The sequence below is a fragment of the Petaurus breviceps genome, unplaced genomic scaffold (genome assembly GCF_028583685.1).
Source record: "Petaurus breviceps papuanus isolate PSGF00001 unplaced genomic scaffold, PetGlider_PUasm1.0 689, whole genome shotgun sequence".
Lineage (NCBI taxonomy): Eukaryota > Metazoa > Chordata > Mammalia > Diprotodontia > Petauridae > Petaurus > Petaurus breviceps.
This window is the reverse complement of record NW_027186458.1, coordinates 10,348,684-10,369,841: the sequence shown is the minus strand read 5'-3', so window position 1 is coordinate 10,369,841 and position 21,158 is coordinate 10,348,684. Positions and strand designations below refer to the sequence as shown.

Genomic DNA, 21,158 nt, shown 5'->3' with positions numbered 1-21,158 from the left:
CTCTCTGTCTCTGTCTCTCTGTCTCTATCTATCTGTGTTTGTCTCTCTCTGTCTCTGTGTGTGTTGGTCTCTGTGTATGTGTCTCTGTCTCTCTCTCTCTGTCTCTGTCTCTGTCTTTCTATCTATCTAATTATCTATCTGTGTTTCTCTCTCTGTGTCTCTCTCTCTGTGTCTGTCTCTGTCTCTGTCTCTCCTCTGTCTCTGCCTTTGTCTCTCTCTCCCACCCCACCCCTTTCTCCTCCCCGCCTCTTTCCCCTCTCCCCTCTCTCTCCCTCCTTGTCCTCCCCTCCCAAAATAAAAAATAAGCCAGTTGTGATTTGGGGAGAATGCTAATTCAAGCTGCTTTTTCAAAACAGATTTCCATAAAATGGTTTGCTAACTAATTGTGTGGTCTCCTGAATGCCAAATCCAAGGTTAAATAGATGTTTCTGTTCCTAGCAATCCGATATTGTGACAGATGCCAGCTCATAAAGCCCGACCGATGTCATCACTGTTCCGTCTGTGATAAGTAAGACAACCTTTCCATTTCCCCTTTCCAGTCCCCCACAGGGCCATGTGTTTTACGGGAAATGGGCAGTCTGGCCAGCCTGCTCACGTGTCCCCTTGGCCGGCTGTCCTTGCATTCTTCTTTCTCTGCCTCTTGTCTTTTTTCCATCCTCTTGGTGACTGGACCATAGAGCACCTGGCCACAGCCAGCACGTCACTCACTCTCTGGGCTATGCTTCTTTTCCTGTGACACGAATCTGTTCAGTTCTGTCCTCAGCTTCCCCGTCTCTAAAGCAGGGGTTTGGACAAGACCTGGGAAGGCCCTTCCAGCTCTCACATCTGTGCTCTGTAAGCCACCATGAAGCACCTACTTGGCTCATGACAAGTAGTGTGTTAGAATCTGGGCATACAGGGGCAGAGTGAAGCCATCCCTGACCCCCAGAACCTCCTGGCCAGTGCACCTTTCACTGGCTTGCTTTGAAACACAAAGGAAATGATTTCTTTTAACAGTCCCTGTCCAGAGTTTCATTACCATCCTTGTAAAAATGGTCCACGGTGCTTCCATCCATGGCCGAGACGTGACAGATTACAGGTTTTAATAAATGTCCTGTCTTAGCATGATGGAAGATACATAAGATGTCCACTAAGTCTTGTGAAGTTCAAAGCTTAAATAGCTTTTCACAGTTTAAAACTACACTAAGTCATTGGCCACAATGCCCTTGCCTTGGCTTGGCTTAGCCCAGGTGGTCACAAGGAGGACTGGCCCCAGACTGAAGGCCCCTCTGTGGATGTCATGCCACCTTTGTGATGTGTGGGGGGGTCCTGCATGAGCACATGTGGGTGTGGGGCTTTTCATGTCAGTGTCCTCAAGAAGTGAGCATTAATTTGTGGACCCATTCCACACTGAAAGTCATGCTTCTATTGCTGATGTGTTCACTTGATGGGACTTTTACCGTTAAGCAGCTTTTCAGTTCATTGCAAGCCATTGCTTAGACAATGCAAGATACAAGTGCTGTGTGTGCGTGTGTTGCCTTTTAATGATGTTGTGATTTCACCGTGCATCTGTTGGGGGGGTTGGGTTTTTTTTTTTTGCTTTATTAGATGTATTTTGAAAATGGACCACCACTGTCCTTGGTGAGTACAATTCGTATCTGTGGCTCTTTTTTCTTTCCATGTATGAATTTGGATTTGTAAAGTCAATTTAAATAGTTACGTTGCATGTATAGGAACAATTGTCTTGTTTGGACTTGAGCCACCAGAGAAGGCTCCTCTGGGCTCAGTCGTGGGACATTATTCCCAGCAGTGGGTTTTACTCCCATATATTTTGAGAAAGACAAGCCTTGGGCCAGTTTTCACTTTCCAGAACCCAGAATCTGGCTGGTCTTGGAGCCAGGGGCTGGTGACGAGGGAGCAGCAGCGAGGTGAGCTGGGCTCCTCTTTCCCCATTTGCTCCCAGGCTCCTGGATCTGCCTAAAAGCACTTTCAGCTTCAGCCCATGTCAGGATGTTGGAGGCTGGCATTGAGAAGCAGCAAGGCAATGCAGTGGTAGATGAACAAGGGGGAACAAAGAGGTAGCTCTGTCTGACTTTTTAAAGTGGTTCATGACATTTGTGGCAGATGATGAATCTGCAGAATTCAGAAAGGCGAAGCTGGGCTCCTCTGATGGGATGCAGAGTGGAGGAAGCAAAGCCCGAGAGCCGTGTACACACACACACACACACTCACACACATACTCACACACACATGCACACCCACATACCACACATGCGCACCTTCACACACTCACATACCACACACACACCCTCACACACACACCACACACATACCACACATGCACACCCTCACACTCACACACTACACACACACCCTCACACACATACACACACATGCACACCCACACCCCACACACACTCACACACATACTCACACAAACAGATGCACACACACACCACAAACACACACCACACATGCACACACTCACACACCACACACACATACACATATACCACACACACCACATACACACATACTCACACTCACACACACACCACATACACACCACACACACACTCACACACCACACACACATACTCACACACACTCACACACGCATACCACACACACCACATATACACATACTCACACACAACACATACACACATACACCACACACACACTCACACACTCACACACAGAAGCAAGAACACTCAGGTTAACTATGACCCTTCATGATAGCTCCCTCATGAGGACACAGCCCTGCCTTCTGTTGACAATTGATGATGTCCCTGCTGGTCATGGACTCTACTCTGTTAAAGGGTTTGGCTTTCCTTTGGGAGATATCTGTGCATACGTACCTTCCTGCCAGGACCCTGTCACCTCATTGGTGCGGCCCCTGCCTACGTGTCCTCCATAGTCCTCCAGAGGAACTGCCCGCTGTGTTGTGGTAGCCTTCCCTGCCTCCCTCACCATGGCATGGACGCCAGCAGGGCACCCGCGCTGTCCGCCGGCCATTCCTCGCTCCTTCTGGATGACCGGCCGCCACCTTCTCTGCTATGTTGGGACCGTCTGCTCCCAGATACCTCATGCCTTTCCTTTGCCTTTGGGTGATCTTTGACTTAAATTCTTCATTCCTGGTAGCAACCGGACAATTCTTGGAGTGGTTCCAAGCCCTGGGCCATGTGCCAAGGCCAGCCATGCCACTCCTCTCTGCCTGCTCTGTTTTTGGCCCAGCTCTTGGGCTCTTTGCACAGTCTTGTCCCAAACAGGCTCTGATGGACCCCTCTGTGAACCAGCTGCCCATTCTGCCTGTCTCACAGTAGAGACGACAGACATTCTTCCTCCTCGTGGATCAGCAGGCCCACTTTTGGGGATTCTACGTCTTGTTTCATATGACTACACACAGTCAGTTTGGAAATCACTTCCACCCCAATAACCCATCATTTTCTCTGTTAGAATGCCCATTGCCTTCCCTGACATGATGTTTGGTCCTCACAACATCCAGCACCACTCATGACCTATGGACAGACCTCTTCTGCCTACTCTAGGAACCTTTGGCTCTTGAACCCTGAACCACATTTTTCATATTTTTCAGTCTTTGCCCCATTATCTATCACTTTAACACTGAGCACACTGAATATTCCTAGATAGCAGGATTCTAAACGGCAGACACTAGGGCCATCAAACTCATCTTCCTCATCGTATAGATGAAACTGAGGGCCAGTGAGGACATGTGACTCTTCTATGGGCCCTCAGATGGTACAAGAGGCAGATCTTGAACTCGAGTCCTTTGACTTCAGAGACAGTCCGAGCAGATGGAGATTTCACTGACAGGATCTTATCGAAACTTCCATCTGCTCTCCTGCAACAACAACTCTGCATGAGCTGCTTTAAATAAATTTGGCATGAGCACCACCACATGGCCCAGCAGCCTGTGCGATCATGCCTCTAGTGGTCTTTGCCTCTGTCTCAGTTCTGGGCATTCTCTCTGGCCACCCCAGGCCGTTCCCCTCTTCTGCTCTGACTGCTGAGCCCCCGGCTTGTACAGGGGCCTTGAACATCCTCTCTCCATTGCAGTGCCTTCCCTCGGCTCATCGTTCCCCATTCATCCTTTCTGCACATGTTCATGTATTGTGTTTTCCCCTGTCAGACTGAGCTCCTGGAGGGCTGGGACTGCTTTTTTCCTCTTTTTGTATCCTGGCACTTAGCGCAGTGCCTGCCACTTAGTACGGCTTAATAAGTATGGATTGATTGATTGATGAGAAAGTCAACTTTCTTCCTCCTTTATTGGCTCCCCCAATAGCTAATCTGCCATCCATCCATCTGTCCATCCATCTGTCCGTCCGTCCATCCATCCATCCATCCGTCCGTCCATCCATCCATCCATCCGTCCATCTGTCCATCCATCCGTCTGTCCATCCAACCGTCCTCTTATCCCGCTTCGTCTTCCCTTCATCTTCTGGCTTCGTTTTCAGAAGGCTCACATGTGACGGGCTGGGACCCTCCATGCTCTGCTCACTGGCTGCTCAGTGAACACGACCTTGGCGGCCGCCATCTTGGCAGAAGTGGATGGGGCGCCCCGGAACAGGGTCCGTTCTGTGCTTTTCTTTGTTTCGTGGCTGCACCAGTGATTCCCTGCCAGCAGGCCCCACTGGTTGCCTCTGCTCACTGACCGAGGCAGGCATCAGTCCGGTGCTGGGCGTGTCCTCGAGGCTCTCCCAGTGCGGCCGGCTCTTCCAGAGGTCATGCTTTCTGCTGGCAGGGCCTTGTAGTGTCAAGGTCACCTCTGGACCAAGATGAGGCCTTGGAGCAGGACCCTGCTGAAACAGAACGTCGCACCAAGTTCACAGAAGGACATCAAACTGCTCAAAGCAAGCTCGTGCATTTTTCCAAAGGCACCGGCTTCTCTTGGTTCGCCCAGCGACAAGGACAACAAGAATGATGATGAGCTCTTATCCGTCCATCTCTCAGAGCATGCAGGGAACTTGCTCTCTTGGGCACATTCCCAAGCCCCCCAGCCTGGGCAGTCAGCAGAGCTCCCAGCAGGCCGGTGCCTCAAAGGCAGATTCGGGCCTGCCTCAGACTGGGAGGAAGACGTCCGCCATCCATTCCCTTCCCCTTCTCTTCGGCTGGGGCCGGGGCTGGGTCCCCTGTCCATTGGGGGGTCTCTCGGCCTCCAGCTGAGATGGGCCTCTCTGCAGCCCCTCACCCCCACCGCTCCTGGTTCTACTCTCAGGGGCCAGTTCAGTCTCCATCTGACAGCCCTCTGCCTCCTCCAGAACCCTTCCCAGCTCCCGCAGACCCTGACTTGGCTGCGGGACCTCCCTCCCCACTGGACTGAGCACTACAGTAGAATATTGGGTGAGGAGCAAGATGCCCCCCCACACACACACACTCAGGTAAATCACATCGAAAGGGTCCCAGGCCTATGGCTGGGATGGGCCTGCCAGGCCTTCTAGTATGGTTCCATTTCACAGATGAGAAAAATGAGCCTGAGAAATGGGCAGGAGCCTGGTCAAGGACACAGCTGATGCATGGCAGAAGGTCAGCTGGCCCTGCCCACCCACAGCACTCTCTTTGCCACTGTTCTGGGTGCTTAGCGTGCCAAGCAGCCTTTGGTGTGGGAGCCAGGAGGGCTGGGGCATCCCTGGTGGCCCCCTCTGCTGCTGGGGAGAGCTGTGCCCCTGAGACAAAGCCCTGGGGGCAGAGGGCACAGCAGGCACTTCTGCACATCCCAGAGAAGACTTCAGCAGCAAAGCCAAAAGGAGCCCCGCTCCAACACCCCAGGGCCTGGGGTCAGGAAGACCCGAGTTCAAATCTGGCCCCAGACCCTTCCTAGCTGTGTGACCCTGGGCAAGTCACCTAACCCTGTTTGCCTCAGTTTCCTCATCTGTAAAATGAGCTGGAGAAGAAAATGGCAGACCAACCACTCCACTGTCTTTGCCCAAGACCAACAAACAAACCCCAAATGGGGTCACAAAGGGTGAGGCCCACTGGAAAATGAGTGAACAAATGTTTACCAGCTTCACGCATGTGTTCTTGGCTTCCTAAGCCAGAGCTGCAGAGGAGCAGACCTTGGTGGCTGAGGAGACCCTTCCAACTCCCCATGGGCAGCAGTGCGGGAAGCAGGGGGCTTTAGGTGACAGGATGGCCTGGTGCCCCTGGGCCAGTCCCTCCATCTCCCAGGCTCTCTCTAGGCAGTCCTCTCAGACTCTGCCCTGCAGAGGAGGTGCTCACCAGCACTGGTGGAGGGAGTGTCCTCTTCTGGGAGGTCCCTGCACCAGAGGTCCCTAGGCCTCCTCTTCTGGGTAAATGTCTGCTGCTGACTTAGCTGGGAGAGGGCTGAGAGAGAGGCCTTGGATGCTTCTCAGGAGCCAGGCTGGGGCCCTCAGAACAGACTTTCACCGCAGGCCTTCCCTTGTTTTCTCACCAGGGTGAACAACTGCGTGGGATTCTCAAACTACAAGTTTTTCCTCCTTTTCTTGGCCTACTCCCTTCTCTACTGCCTGTTCATCGCTGCGACCGACCTGCAGTATTTCATCAAGTTCTGGACAGTAAGTGCTTCTGTCACTGGGGCTGGGAACAGGGCAGGCTCGGCAGGGCCAGGAGGGCGCTAGGGCCTGCCTGAGGGCTGCCGCCCAGCAGCCCAGGGCTGGACCAGAGGGCACGCTCTGCTTCTGGGCCCTGCCATGCCCACAGGACTATCTCACTCTCCCTTCTCCCCGGACATGGGCCATTGTGCCCAAGACTGTTTCCCTGAATCATTGCTGTGGCCTTTCCTTGAGTATAGGCATCAGTTCCAATAAAGGAGCCAAGGGGACATGGGAAAGACAAGTTATTTCCAAATTTTAAAGGTCAAGAATCAGCTACATGTTGGGTCAAGTTCCTCAGTGTAGCCTGATTGAGTGTGTCCTTCCCACAATGCCTTTTTCCTTCCTTTTTTTCTTCCTTCCTTTCCTTTTTCTTCCTTTCCTTCTTTCTTTTTCCTTCTTTCACCTTCTTTCCTTCTTTCTTTCCCTCCTTTCATTTTTATTTCCTATTCTTTATTGTTCTTTCATTCATCCAGTTGTCATTCTTTCTTTTTTCTTCCTTCCTTTCCTTTTCCTTCCTTTCCTTCTTTCACATTCTTTCCTTCTCTTTCCCTCCTTTCATTTTTATTTCCTATTCTTTATTGTTCTTTCGTTCATCCAGTTGTCATTCTTTCTTTTTCTTCTTTCTTCCTAGAATGGCCTTCCCGATACCCAAGCCAAGTTTCACATCATGTTCTTATTCTTTGCGGCCGCCATGTTCTCCGTCAGTTTGTCTTCTCTTTTTGGCTACCACTGTTGGCTGGTCAGCAAAAACAAGTCTACCTTAGGTAGGTGATGCCATTTCTCTGCCCTGTCCTTAAGTATCCCCAAAGTGATTGAACCCAGCTCCTTCACCAGTGCAGACAGCAGCCCTCCTCTGCCTTGTTAGATGGGTTCATGGGTCCTAGGACTAAATTATAGATATTCCTCACCTGATGGCCTGGCTCTGGGCCTCCCTCTTGAGCTGATCCAACTGCTTCCAACACCATCCTTTCCAGCTTGGCCTGCTGAGGAGAGCTTGGGCCCTTGTGGCAACATCTCTCAAAAGGAGGCCCCAAGGGCAAATTGGTTGGAGGGCTGCTCTCGGCTTTATGGAAAATTGCACTGTGAGAGATTGTCTTTCTAGTTTAATCCACCTCCCCTTGCACAAACACATTCTGGTCCCTACTTGGGCTGAGTACAGCCAGTGTGCCCAACAGTGCTACTTTTGTGTGCCAGTCCAGGCCTTCACACCCATTTCCCTGAGCAGGCACCAGGCCTGGGTGCTTCCCTGTTGAGGCTCTGACTTTCTCTTCTTGCCTAGAGGCTTTCAGAAGCCCTGTTTTTCGACACGGGACAGACAAGAATGGCTTCAGCCTGGGCTTCAGCAAAAACCTGCGCCAGGTGTTTGGGGACGAAAAGAAGTACTGGCCACTGCCTGTGTTCTCCAGGTGCGGAGCATGCTGAGCTGACGTCTGTGAGGCAGGGATGGCCCGGCATGGGGTTGTTTCCCATGGGCAGTGGGAGACAATGGGGGCCTGTGGGAAGAGCTGACCACAGTCAGAAGAGATGTATTCTGCTGATTAATGTCTGGGTGACTGTGGGCAAGAAACTTTGTCCTCCTGGCCTTGGCCTCTTTGTCTTGAAATGAGCTAGTTGGACTGGATGGACTTTCCGCCTCTAGATCTCCGATCCTCTGTAAGACCTTGGACCAGTTATTTCCCTTGTCTGAGTCTCAGTTTCCTCATCTGTGAAATGAGGTGAAAGCACAGTTCCTGTAATTACATGAGGCTCCAGTGAAGCCCTTTTCCCATTCGGTCCCAGTCCTTGGGATCGGGGGTCACGTGGGCACGTGTTCTGTCCCCATCCCAATGGGTGACAGTCGCATGTGTGGTTTCCACCAAGTGTCTTGGGCATGGAGGGTTCTAGGGCTTTGGTCCGTGAACTGATGCCCACTCTCTGCTTGCTTGCAGCCTTGGAGATGGGTGCTCCTTCCCCACTTGCCTTGTGAACCAGGACCTCGAGCAGCAATCCACTCCAGCCGGACTGACCCCAGCCATCAAAAAGTAACTAGCTGCCCCTCACGGTGGCGTCTTTCTTTGGGCCTCTCTCCGGGAGGCTGCTGATCAGAGAGGCTGAGGGTTGTCGGGAAAGGACATCTTTACAGAGGTGCTCATGGTGCTGGGCCGTTCCCCTAGTCTAGAAGACCCAAAGCCCTTTGTACGGCCGAGGGTTGGTTATCTGTCACACGTTCATAGCTTTAATGCATAAGATCCGAGTTCTGGAGCTGAAGGAGGCCATCAGGCCTAGCCCCCTTCACTTCACAGATGAGGGCACTAAGGCCCAGTCAGGGAAGAGGTCCCCTTGTCCAAGGTCACACGTGGGACCCTAGAGCTGGACAGGGCCTCGAGGCCATCAAGTCCACCCTCCACACTTGACAGATGAGGAAATGGAAGGAAGCTTAGAGAGGCAGAGGGACTGGCCCAGGGTCATCTAGCTAGTAAGTATTGTGGCTACTGTTCCATTATGTCTGACTCTTATGACCCCTTTTGGGGTTTCCTTGGCAGAAACACCAGAGGGGTTTGCCATTTCCTTCTCCAGCTCATTTTACAGATGAGGAAACTGAGGCAAACAGGGTTAGGTGACTTGCCCAGGGTCACACAGCCAGATTTGACCCCAGGAAGAGGAGTCTTCCTTACTCTAGGCCTGGCACTCTGTGCCCTGTGGCACCAGCTAGCCACCAGCAAATATTAGCGGTGGGATTTATGCGTCCCGCACTCTATGCCTTACATCACATGTTTCTCCCTTATCACTCACTGTTACAGTCATGACATTTTCCCTTTTTCTCTTGGCCACTGAGGCTGGCGTGGGCAGGATGGACATCTCCCTTGGGCAGGGGGTGGAAAGCTCTGCGTGCTCCCGGCAGGCTCACTGGTGAGCGTGCCTGTGATGGTCCAAGGGGGGCATGAGCCCTTCCTGCAGAGCGGCCGAGCAAGACCCTGCCCAAAGAGAGCCCGCCTCGCTCAGCGTGCAATGGATGCTTTCCTAAGCATGTGTAATTGCGTGCTTTCAAAACATGGCGGCCCTGGCCACGAAGAAGAGTCTGGCAGGGGCAGGCGCCACCAAAGCCCAAGCTGTTTGGGGAAGAGAGCGCACAGCCGGGCTGCCACCAGGTGGAAGGCCGCATCCCCTCCGGCACCATAACTAAGTGTCCCAACAGGCGGAGTGAGTCTCACTGCTATAGATACATTTCTAAAGTGTTTCACACTGAGCACGATGTCAGTGCAGGGAGAACAGAACAAGCACTGACTGGAGTCAGGAGCCCTGGGTTCTAATCCTGCCTTTGTCAGCAACAGTCAGTATGACCTTGGGCAAGTCATTTAACGTCAAAAATGTTTGTCCTTCTGTAAAGAGGGAAGGAAGGAAGGAAGGAAGGAAGGAAGGAAGGAAGGAAGGATGGAATAATGGTCTTTGGTCCCTGCCAGCTCAGAGCTGTGAGCTGGTGTGTGACCTTGGGCAAGTCCTTTCATTTCCTCCTCTGTAACTGCCAAGAAAAATGGAGGAGCCATAACCGTGATGATCGGTAATAAGGAAGAAACTCTATGCAACAAGACAGAGGCGCTAGAGCTCAGACCTCGGGCCAGGAAAGTCGGGTTCAAATCCTGCCTCCAGCACTCAGGAGAGACAAGCCTGGGCAGCTAGAGTCAGGAAGGCTGGAGTTCAGACCCCACCTCGAGCACTCACAGCCAGGGGACCCCAGGATGGTCACACAACCTCCTTTCAGTTTCTTCACCTGTAAAGCAGACATAATATCACCCAGCCCCAGGGCGTTTGTGAGAAGCCCCCAACCCGGCAGGGTTCTGGTGCACAGCTGATTACTAAATGGGGGGGGGGGGGGGGGGGCAACCCGTCCCGCCGTATCACAAAGGGGGGGGGGGGGGCGGGGAAGCTTCTGGGCTCCCTCCTTTCTGGCTCTAGACCCAGGATCCCGTCATGCCCTCCTATAATTCACGCCCATGATCGTTCTGGCTGCATTTCATGAAGAGGCTGCGGACTCCTCCCCCAAAAAGTCCGCCTTGTAAAATCCTGGCTGGCCCCTCAAACCCTGATGCTCTCTGGGTTTCCTGCTCCCACATGGGCTCTATGAAAGCAGGTTGGGCACAGCTGTGCAGCTGCTGCCTTTGGTAGGGGCCGCTGGGGGAAGGGTGGGGGGCTCTGTGGGGCTCGAAGCACCAGCACTGGCCATGCCGTGGCACCAGATATTGGGCAGATGTCACACTGTTATCAGCCAGAACCAAAGAACTCTTTGGACCCCACTCCACCGTCCCCTGTACCTGCAGCAATCAGCTAGGCCAGCTTGAAGGTGCTGCCTCCCTGATGCCTTAATGTTGCAAGCAGCTGCTCTCCCTCCACAAAGCGAGAAGCCTGGGCTGGGGAGTGGGCCCTCTGTTCAGTAAATGGCAGATCTCCTGCAGGTGCCTTTGCCTTCTATCACCAACAAGGAAACCTGCTTGGGAATATATCCTGTCATCACTATTATTACTACTGAGACTGACTTATTGATATGTTACAGATGTTTATGTTTTAATGCGAATGCTTCCTTCCTTTGCTTTTGAAGCATTGCTTATGTTCTACACTGTGATTTTGCCCGTCTTAAGGACACATATTTAATTAAGGTGAACACATCTCCCATTTTATGCTTTAATCACAGGGAAGAAAATAGAATTCAACTTAGAAAAGTTCATTTTATATCCAACCAGAAGAAATTTTCCTAGGGTGAAGTATGGTTGTGCTAGACGCCGTGTCAGCATGCCGTGGGCCATTCTGATGCGCACCAGAGACATCCATCCATAGCCATTGGAGTGCCCGGCTGCATCACTCATGCTGGTCTAGATCAGACTTATTCAGAACTCAGGACGAGCACCTTAACTAGGAAAAAACTCTAGTAGTGGGGAAGAGAATACAAATTAAGAATTCTTTACAGGCCCAAATGGTGTCAACTGACATGTGTTTTTGTACATGCTAGAAATTGTGGGATGGAAATTTTAATTTCACAGTAAAGTTATAATATCTACTCAGAATTATTTGTTTTTAAAGTGCATTTGCCCAGCCTGAAGAATTCCAGTATATGAAAGCAAAATTCTAAAAAAAAAAATTATTTTACAATTGCCACATCACTTAGGGCAATAGATACACCTGGTTTCTCTAACGTTAAAGTTACTTCAGTAAGTTTTCATTTATGATGTTTTTCACACTGTTCCAAAAGTAGTATTAGCTTCACTCTCATGCACAAGTCTGCTTCCCAAACTATCCATCAGCCAGAACCTGTCCTAAGAACTGGGCGTACAAAGGAAGGCAAAAACACAGTCCCCATCCCCCAGAAACGCCCAGGCTAACGAGGGAGACAAAGCACGAGTAGCTGTGAAGACCATTCACATACGGAGTTCTGGGCAGGAGACCTCAGGCTGTAGAAGCCAAGCAGGAATGCCCCGGTTACTGGGGAAGTTCTAACCTAGGACCAAGTGGTGAAGGGGCTGAAGAAAAAGGAGGCAGACACAGTTGGGGGGGGGGGGATGTTATATTGTGCTTTTTAACTCCAGTTCTCTACTTGACTGGGAAGGAGGTAAGAAAAGTGGGCGTTGGCTTCAAGGGCCTTTGGTTAAGGGGAAAGGGAGAGGCCATGGCTTCACCCCAATGTGATGGAGGAGATGCCCCCCTTGGGAGTCTATGAGTCTGTGGCTTTCTGTTTAGTGAGATCAATTGAATGACCATTTGGGGGCCTGTTGACGAAGAGCTTTCGCTGTAAGCCAAAAGACAAGATGTCACTGTGCTTCCCAAGGTCTGTGCCCCCCGGAAGCTGTAACTTGCTTCCAGTGTTTCCCCAGGTTCGATCAGCCATTGGGGAAAGATGCAGAGGAGCGCCTTTCTCCAAGACCCGTTGGGTCGGTTCCCCCTCTGCTCTTTTGCTCTAGGGATCGGATGGGCCTCCTTTCATCTTACCCACATTCGAGGCTGGGCACTTAGCACGCCTGTAGGGCATCCGAGCCATTTGGCTGACCTCCAACCTCTAGGCCATCCTGCCCCAACTCATTCATCACCCTTCTGTCCTTCTCACTCTCTCGCAGCCTCGAAGGGCACCAGTTTCCTTCAAAACCATTAAGGGAGTCCCAGAGCCGCCTTCTTACTGACTCTCAGTCTTGGACAGATGGAAGCACAAACCCTGACAAGGGCAAAGTAGGTAAGAAAGGTAACCTTTGTTCATTTGTTTGGGAAGAGGTCGGTTTGAACTTGATGGTGTGTGTCCAGTGTGATCCGCTTTAGGAATGGCCTTAGGCTCTCTTTGGGGTAATTGGATGTCCCCCTGTGTACCTGTCAGCATTCACTGAAAGCTACTGCATGTGGGAGAGGGAGAGACATGGAAAGAGCTGGTGTCTTGGATGTGTGTGTGTCAATGGAGCAGCTTGAGACGGCTTCTGGGGCACCATGGATGGACAGCGCCCCAGAGAATTTCTGTTTTTAAAAATGGACCCAAACTTAACATTTGCTCAGCGTACCTTAGAATTACTTCTAACTCCCCAAAGTCACAGTACAGACGTCAGTTCTTGGGGAGGTAAGCCAGCATTTCTTTCTCACCTGAATTCTCCTGGCAATTTCTTTCCTGACTCGTCCGTCAGTGCTGTCCCATCTCTCTGAGCTCGAGCTCTAGCCGGCTAACTCCGGTAAGCCTGCAGACTCTCTCCATTCCCCTCCCTCCCCCACCAATGCCCTTAAAATATTCAGGGGCTCCTAGAGTTTCTTAGTTCTCATCTGAAAGCGCTTGGCACCTACGGCTAAGGAGAGAAACATGGCTTACACAGAACCACCCCCTCGTGGGCATGCAGGTTGGGTCACAGGGTTAGCTTGTTGAGGTAGTGTGGAAACATGAAGAAAAATCTAGGGCAGACTGCCAGGGCTGTCTGGGTGGAAAGCCTCTGAGCTTTAATTAATCCTTATGATTCATTGGAATTCAGCGCTTTATGTTTGAAACTTAATTTTTAAGCCCCTGTGAACATTGATTTAGACACTCTTCCACTCCAGCTGTGAAGAACCTTGCTTTTCACAAATCATTGCAAAACCGTAAATCCATTTGTTCCACGAGCTCTACTTTCCAATTCAGAGGTGCGTTTCCTTCAAACATCTGTCTAGCCTGTGAATGCAACCTACAGCGCTGCGTCCTAGGGATTTCCCCAGTGGGATGGCTCTTGTCCTCAGTCTCTCGGGTTTAATAAGAACAGAGAGGTAGCACGGCATGGGGGGCAGAGGGCCAGCCTCAGCACAAGGGCTGCGTTTAAGAGTCGCCTTTGCTGCCTGCTGACCATGGCACCACAGGGCAGTCAGAAGCTCTCAGCGGTCCAGGCTGCTGGGACCCGAAGGTGAAAACATCACGCTCCATTGGTAGAGAGAGTTGCCATACTAGGAATTCCCTATACCAATAAAATTATAATTCTAGTTCAAAACTTATTGAGGACAGTGTTCCCAATAGGCAGGGGCTTTTTTTTTTTTTTAACCACCTTATTCACTCCAGGAAACAAATTCTGTACTGAGAGAATCTCTCTCCTTTAGTGTTCTCTCCTGTGCCAAGTGTCTTTGCCTGGTGAGTAATTAAGGATTATGGGCTGGAAGGAGACAGGGCATCAGATAACCTTCCCCCTCCTGGGAGCTCATGGCCCTTTCTGCCTTGCTGGTGGCCAGGAGGGCCAAGGGAGGTGAACTCAGTTCTGATTCAGCACCCCCAGTCGCCAGCCCTTTTGGCTCCTTGGTTGACAGACGACCCTTCTTCATCCCCGAGACTTCATATCCTCATGACCAGAAAGGAGGCTCAGCGGCCCTCGACGTGTTGGCTTGGAAGTGGGCAGGGAACAATGGCAGCTGTAGAACCCACAGGAAGAGAAGGTGGGAGTGTGCTGCACGGCCTGGGCCCTCTGTGGCCAGTCCTGTTACGGTCCGGCCTTTTATTCTGCCAACATGGCGCTTACAGCGAGGCGGCCGTGTCAGACAGGATGGACGATAGTAGCATTGTGAAGACCAAGGGCTGGGAGAGCCTGAAGAACTTTGAGCAGCGTGATGACCATCTGTGTGTCCAGAGGGCTGAGGGTGGAGAGGCCATACACACAGCGTGCAGAACTAGACACACATACACACACGTGCAGATGCATGCATTTGCATGTGTATGTGTGTTCATATGCACGTGTTTCTTTGTGTGTGTGACTGGATGTGGCTGATGTCATAATCTGTCTTCCTCAAACGTGCAATTTCATCAGCAGTTTTTTTTTTTTTAATTTTCTTTCAGGTGGGAGGGAAAGAAAGGAGATTTTTATCCTTTGAAAAAGTTCTCTTTTACTCTAAAAACCAACCCTATAGAAGGGATAAGTAAGCAGCCACAAGACAGCCACAAGGATGGCTGTGAAGGAGGAGGTTGGCAAGGTCTGCAGTAGATGAGAAGGGAGCCGCGCTCCTGGGGGCAGGCAGCCTTTCCTTGGGCTCCCCTTCTCTTTCAGGGGCCCCTGTGTAATGAGTACCAGTTTGTTCTGCACACGGGGCAAGGAAGGGACCAAGTTGGGGGTCATTGTCTTTCATGCAAGAGAAAAGGAAATGAAATTCAGTCACTTAGTGAGTGATGAGTCACTGAGAGTACAAATACCAGGGGGAAAAACAGCCCCTGGCCTCATGGAGCTTACATGCTAATGGGGGAGACAGCACTTGAAAGGAAATGGGGGTGGGGTACAAAGGTAAGGGAAGTACAGGAGGGCAGCCTGGAGAGGAAGGAGATCTGGCCGGCAGATGCCCCCTTAAATGAAGGCTCTGGGAGGAGTCATCCATCGGGGAGAGGCCAAAGGGAAGGAGGGTCTCTTATTCTAATCCTACGTAGGTATCACAAGCATTGCTGCTCACCCCCAGAGTGTGGGCATTGGAGACACCGTGCAAGCCGTTTTGGGGAAGTACTTCATACTTTAAGGATGGTCGTGGAGCCTTGTGGCCCAGCCCCCGCAGCCAAGCTGGTGATGAGCTGGCCGCCTCCCCAGGCAGCAGTCACCTGGGTACAGGGAAAGGCTTGGGAATCCCCAGCAGAGAATCCAAAGGCCCAGGTCACAGCACCCACCAAGGAGGCCTCCGAGGAGGACGCTATCAGAGGGCTAGGGAGGGCACAACATTGCTGCTCCCATGGAAGGATGTCCTGTTCTGTCCTTTGTCCTTCCAGGTATGAGCAATCCTGGGCTGACCATGGAAAATGAGACCTAGAGACTCCACATGGAGGTGAGTTTTTGTGAAAAACAAAACAGCAAACAAAACCCCAAAACCTCCCCAGGGACTTGAAAACAATCAAATGTCCCAACTGGACTGACTCCTTCTGGACCTTTGGGTCTATAAGACCATGTACAATGGCCCGTCCATAAGCCTCTATTTCCTTACCTGTAAAATGGGAGGACTGGACTTTGTTATTCAGTCGTTTTTAGGTTGTGTCCGACTCTTGTGATGCCATTTTGAGTTGCTTTGGCAAAGATCCTGGAGTGGTTTGCCATGTCCTTCTCCAGATCATTTGACAGAGGAGGAAACTGAGGCAAATGGGGTTAAGTGACTTGCCCGGGGTCACACAACTAATTAAGTGTCTGAGGCCAGATTTGAACTCAGGAAGGTGAGTCTTCCTGACTCCCCGGCCAGCACTCTGTCCACTGCTGACCCAAGTTTGATTCTCATGATCCTCCCAGTCCCAGATCCCAGAATTCTGTGCCCTTGCCAGCACCCATGAAAGCCTTGTAGACGTTCTGATGGGTCCGATGAACGCCTCGGCCTGCCTTGGCAAGCTTGTTCTAGGCCACTCACTGAGAAGGCTTTCTGTTTTCTATTTCAGTCTGAGGTCACGGCTGTGATCGCTGGAGGAGAGTAATCAACACAGACGGACATCCCACGATCGGCCTGGTAATCCCATTTGCTCCTGGGTAGACCTACTCAGGCAGAAGAGCAGAGATGGTCCCTTCTCTGTGCCATTGCTTGAAACATAACAGAACTGCAGACATTTTTGTAAAACGTAAAGGTTTCAACTAATTAATCCCTGCTGAATGCTAAGAGGTCAGTGGTAGGTGAGGAGCCAAGGGGGAAGAAAGCTCTCCTCCCTTCCTCAGGAATCCTGGAGGACAGAGTTCACAGCGGAGTGGACGTCACCACCAGGGCTTCAGAGAGCACAATTTATCATCTAACTAGCTAATTGGTCAGCTGATTTTCAAATTCAAAGCACTTTCATGACAGGCCATCACTTGAAATCAGAATCTCCCAAATATGTCTTTTAGCATCTGTCTTTGGGAAGCAGGATGTTACCACGAAGTCTGAGGGTCGGGGCTCCTCCTCACCCAGATCGCCCTCCTGCTACCAGTGAGACCGCAAACAGGTTTCTGGGGCCCTGGTTCTTCATCACCGGCCCCAACGTCCTTTCCAGTCTCAGAGCTGTGTCAGGTGGGGAGACAGAGGGAACAATCAGACCCACCAGGGGCATCTGCAGCCCAGCGAGAAATGGTTCCGACCCCCAAGGGCCCAGTGAAATAGAATCTCCCCCAACGGTCATCTCCATCCCATTCCCCAAAGGGTGAGTCTGAATGGGGAGACTGTGGACAAAGTCAGCTGAGGACTGGAGCCACTGGATGTGTTCTTTGTCATATCGGCACGAGAATTAATTTCCCCATTTTCAGTTTTCCCAGAATCAATAAAAAAAACCGCACCACGATGTCATAACCAGACAAGAGGCCAGATGAAAGTCACCAATTGAACCTGTTTCTGAATTCATCTCTAACCTGTCTCTCCAGGTAGTACTGAAGCCAGGAAACAGGTTACACTTCTGCCGGACTGTCTCGTGGGCCCAGAAAGGAATACACCTGCAGAGGTGTTCACACCCTCTTCTGTCTTAGCAGAATGGTGGTGCTGCATGTTGCATAGTGGGGCTATGCAGAAGCCCACAGAAAACCCTATTTCTGGTCTGAGGCTGGGCTCAAAATAACCTGAACGGACATTTGTATGAAGTAATGCAGAAATGTTCTGCCCCACCGAGAAACCCTCGTGCCTTTGTATGCACTAGCCATAGCCAGAATATTAATTAGCGTGCTCTATTTTGAGAGGTGAGCCCATGGATTTTATGCAAGTGTTAGGATTTTACAATGATCGTTCATGTTGCACTGACCCTGGAAATTTAGTGTAGGCAGCCTGTGAATAGGCCCGGAGACCCATTAGCAAGGAAATGACGACCCAGAGTTCACCGTGTTTGCCTGGGCAAAGACACAAAGCCATCCATAGAAAACCAGGCGAGGCCTGGGGAAAGTGAGCTCACCAAAGGGCCCCTTCGGGCTTCGTTCCTGCCTATGGAGAGCCGGGGTGAGTGTGGAGAAGACGCCCGAAGGCCCCTCTCCCCCCAGAGCCCACTTTGCAGCCTTGCCTCGAGGTTGGGAGGGGGAATTCCGCAGGGAGGAATGGGAGCATTTTCCTTTTGGGAAACGACAATGATTTTGATCTGACGTGCCCAGATTTCCTCTGGGAAATCTTTTCTCAGCAGATGTTACATCTTCATTTTTATTTTGGTGCAAGGGCTTTTGCTTTTTCTATAAAGAATTACGGTTCTCCTTGAGATTTCGCCCTCTTAGCCCTCATTGTCGGTCGGGGAGCAGAGGGGTTAGAGGCCACGGTGGCCCTGTCTGCTGTGACAAGGTCCAGGCGGGGGCCACGCAGTGGCACTTTGGGAAGGATCTGGCTCTTGTCAAGGGGATGACCGCTTCCTCCCCGGCTGACCCTTTTATTGTTGTCGTTGGGTTTCTCACCCAAGTACTTTGCATTACTACTCACTGCAGTTTATCACTAGATACATTAATAAAAGAGGCTATCAACTTGAGACGTGTGTGAAGCCTTCATCCCAAGGGGCACGAGCCTCGGTGAGTGGCCCTTACTTCGGTTCTAGCGCTGTGACCTTGCACCAGTCACTAGCCTGGCCCCTTGTCGTGGGGAACTGGCCTGATCTCTGTCTCCCTCACCCCACCGCTGCCCTGTGGTCCCGACTGGGGCATCAGAGGCTGCTTTGGCCCTGGATGTCCACGCTGCCCATCCCCTTTGAGGGGGCTCTGACCGAGAGACTGCCCCGGCTTTTCTCTTCAGACACGTTCTTCAGGCCAGCCTGCCTCCTTTCTGGCCATGGGATGCTGGTGTTTGCTGCCTCCCCTGGCAGAGTGTCTGCTCCTTCAGAAAGGTGGATGAGGGGATCTGCCGGCAGTGTCCCCTGGGAACTCCGGCTTGTGCTATCGATCAGGTCTGTTCACTGTGTCGCTGAAATGACCCTTTAAAACGGCTCTAAGAGTATGATCTCCCTGGTCCTTAAAAAAAAAAAAAAGATTCTCAGCCATGATGGGAGTGAGAATGATGACTGGGAGGGGAAAGGGGTGGTGGGAGCGGGTACGGGGGACGCCTCACCCACAAGCACGGCATTTTGGGGAGGAAAAAAACACAATTCATAGTGATGAACAAAACAGAAATAGTGTGGGTGTCGGTAGTAAGCCTGCGGAACCGTCACCCACAGGCAGGCTGTCCCACCAAGGTGCCCCCATCCTCCCTCACCCCGGGAGAAATTAAAGGAGCGTGGTTTGGGCTCTGGCTTCGGCCTCTCTGTACGGCCAGACAAGGAGGGATCCTCCCCGCCCTAGATCTGTGATCCCAGGAGCCCAGCTCCGGAGTGGTGCCTGGCTTAGGAAGCCCCACACCGGGCCTCAGTTTCTTCTGGAACATGGGGCTGTTCATTCAACATTGCCTTAGAGGCCTCTCGAGATGGCCAAGGCAGCAAGAGACCCGGAAACTTATCCTGACCTCAGACCTAATTTTGTAGTTGTTGGGTCATTTCTCAGTCATGTCTGATTCTCCCTGACCCCATCTGAGGGTTTTCTTGGTAGAGATACTGGAGTGGTTTGCCATCCTTCACACATGTCATTTTACAGATGAGGAAACTGAGGCAAGCGAGGTCAAGTGACTTGCCCAGGGTCACACAGCTGGTGTCTGAGGATGTATTTGAACTCGGGTCTTCCTGACTCCAGGCCCAGCGCTCTGTGCACTAAGGCACCAGCTGCCCTGTCAGACTTCAAAGCAAACAATAAAAGGGTTGCTGGTAATAAGGAAAATCATTGTTGCGATGGCTCCATCTGTGTTACAGGACCCTTCCCAAGCTCTGAAGCAGCCCCAGCTCTGTCTTCACACAAACAGCCTATTTTTAAAGCTGCCCTCTCCCCTTAATTTGGGAGAAAGAGCCTGGAACACGTGTTCTCTGCCACACAGAGACCAGAGCTTGGGTCTTGTCTCTCTGTCCAGTGTCGTACCACTGGCTTGCACGGAGTTTTGCCCGTGGGAGCTTGGTGTGGCCATTCTGTGCTCCTGGGAAACCAGAGCTGGGCCTCCCCTGCTAGCCGTCCTGGCTGGCTGACCGAAGGATATAGGACACTGGAAGTCACTGGCAGTGTCCAGCCACACGGTGCATGGTGGGTGGGGCAACGTGCCCCGTGTTTCCTCTCCCTCTTACAAGGCCTGTACTGGCACATAAGCAGACCTGGGCATAGCTGATTGACTGGAACAGAGAAAATTCCTTCCTGGGGGCTGGCTTCCAAGGTGTCTCCTGGGAGACAGGCCTGGAACTTGAGGCCTTTGCACAGCTGGGCTCAGGGCGTCTGAAGACCAAGGAAAGGAGCCACTTTTTAAACCAAATTCCCCCAAATGTGGGTCAAAGCCAAGGCCCAGTGAGATGCCAAGGAAGAGTGCTGAATCAGGGGCACATTAAGGCGAGAGCAGCATCGGGATGGTGTGCCAGCAATTCTGTGTGATGGAAACTGCCCAGGGCTTTGCCCAGGGGCAGGAGAAAGGGACAGGGAAATGCAATGGTTCAGTCAGCGTCCCCAGGCAGGCTCCCGGTCTGGCGGTTTGGATTGTCTGGGTCCTAGAAACAGCGCTTGGTATTTGGGCCATGTTACTCTGCGGGGGAGGGGACATCCACAAATGCATGTATCTTCATTGGGCTGAAAGTGGAGCCAGCTGTCTTCTCCACGTAGGAGAAAGCGCCAAAGGGCGGGGCTGGAATTTCACATGGGCTGTGTCCTCGACACCGGGGCCTATCATTTAAGATCTTCTCCAGCCCCACTGTCCCCCTCGGCTCCCACCACTGACCTCCCGGCTTTTACAGGTAGCATCCCCCAGCCCTCCTGAACTCCAGTGCTGTGTGTGTTAAACATTCCCTAAGTTACAGCCTCCTTGTGCATAGCTGTTTGCATGCTGACTCCCAGCTCCTCCTTGAGAGCAGTCTTTTTTGCCTTTCTTAGTCCCGTGCCCAGCATACTGTAGGCATTTAATAAATGCTTATTGCCTGACAACTCAGGTCTTTCTGCTCCCCTGAAAATGAGGGAGGTGGACTTGATAGAGTCTAAGGTCTCTCCTTGCTCTAGCCCTATCTGGAGTTTTCGAATGCCAGGGCTTGGCAGTGTCCTATAGATGACAGGAAATGAACACTCGCTGGATTACAAAACGGACTTTACAATTCCCTCTAACGGGGATGAGGGCAAGGTAAGCCTATGTGTGAATGTGCCG

General features: G+C 51.7%; 1 protein-coding gene across 3 annotated transcripts in view; it reads left to right on the top strand.

The window, feature by feature from the left end:
• The window catches only part of ZDHHC2 (zinc finger DHHC-type palmitoyltransferase 2), a 42,119-nt gene extending 23,681 nt beyond the window's left edge, over positions 1-18,438 (top strand). Inside the window, exons 5-13 of one of the 3 annotated variants that reach the window (XM_069104978.1) lie at positions 439-508; positions 1,588-1,620; positions 6,416-6,536; positions 7,207-7,339; positions 7,855-7,981; positions 8,504-8,596; positions 12,656-12,777; positions 15,769-15,824; positions 16,420-18,438. In XM_069104978.1, coding sequence (XP_068961079.1) covers positions 439-508; positions 1,588-1,620; positions 6,416-6,536; positions 7,207-7,339; positions 7,855-7,981; positions 8,504-8,596; positions 12,656-12,777; positions 15,769-15,809 — 740 coding nt within the window. In that variant the 3' untranslated portion in view covers positions 15,810-15,824; positions 16,420-18,438. The remainder of the gene's footprint in view (positions 1-438; positions 509-1,587; positions 1,621-6,415; positions 6,537-7,206; positions 7,340-7,854; positions 7,982-8,503; positions 8,597-12,655; positions 12,778-15,768; positions 15,825-16,419) is intronic. The other 2 variants (XM_069104979.1, XM_069104980.1) reach the window with 2 other exon arrangements.
• Positions 18,439-21,158: the final 2,720 nt, after the last annotated feature.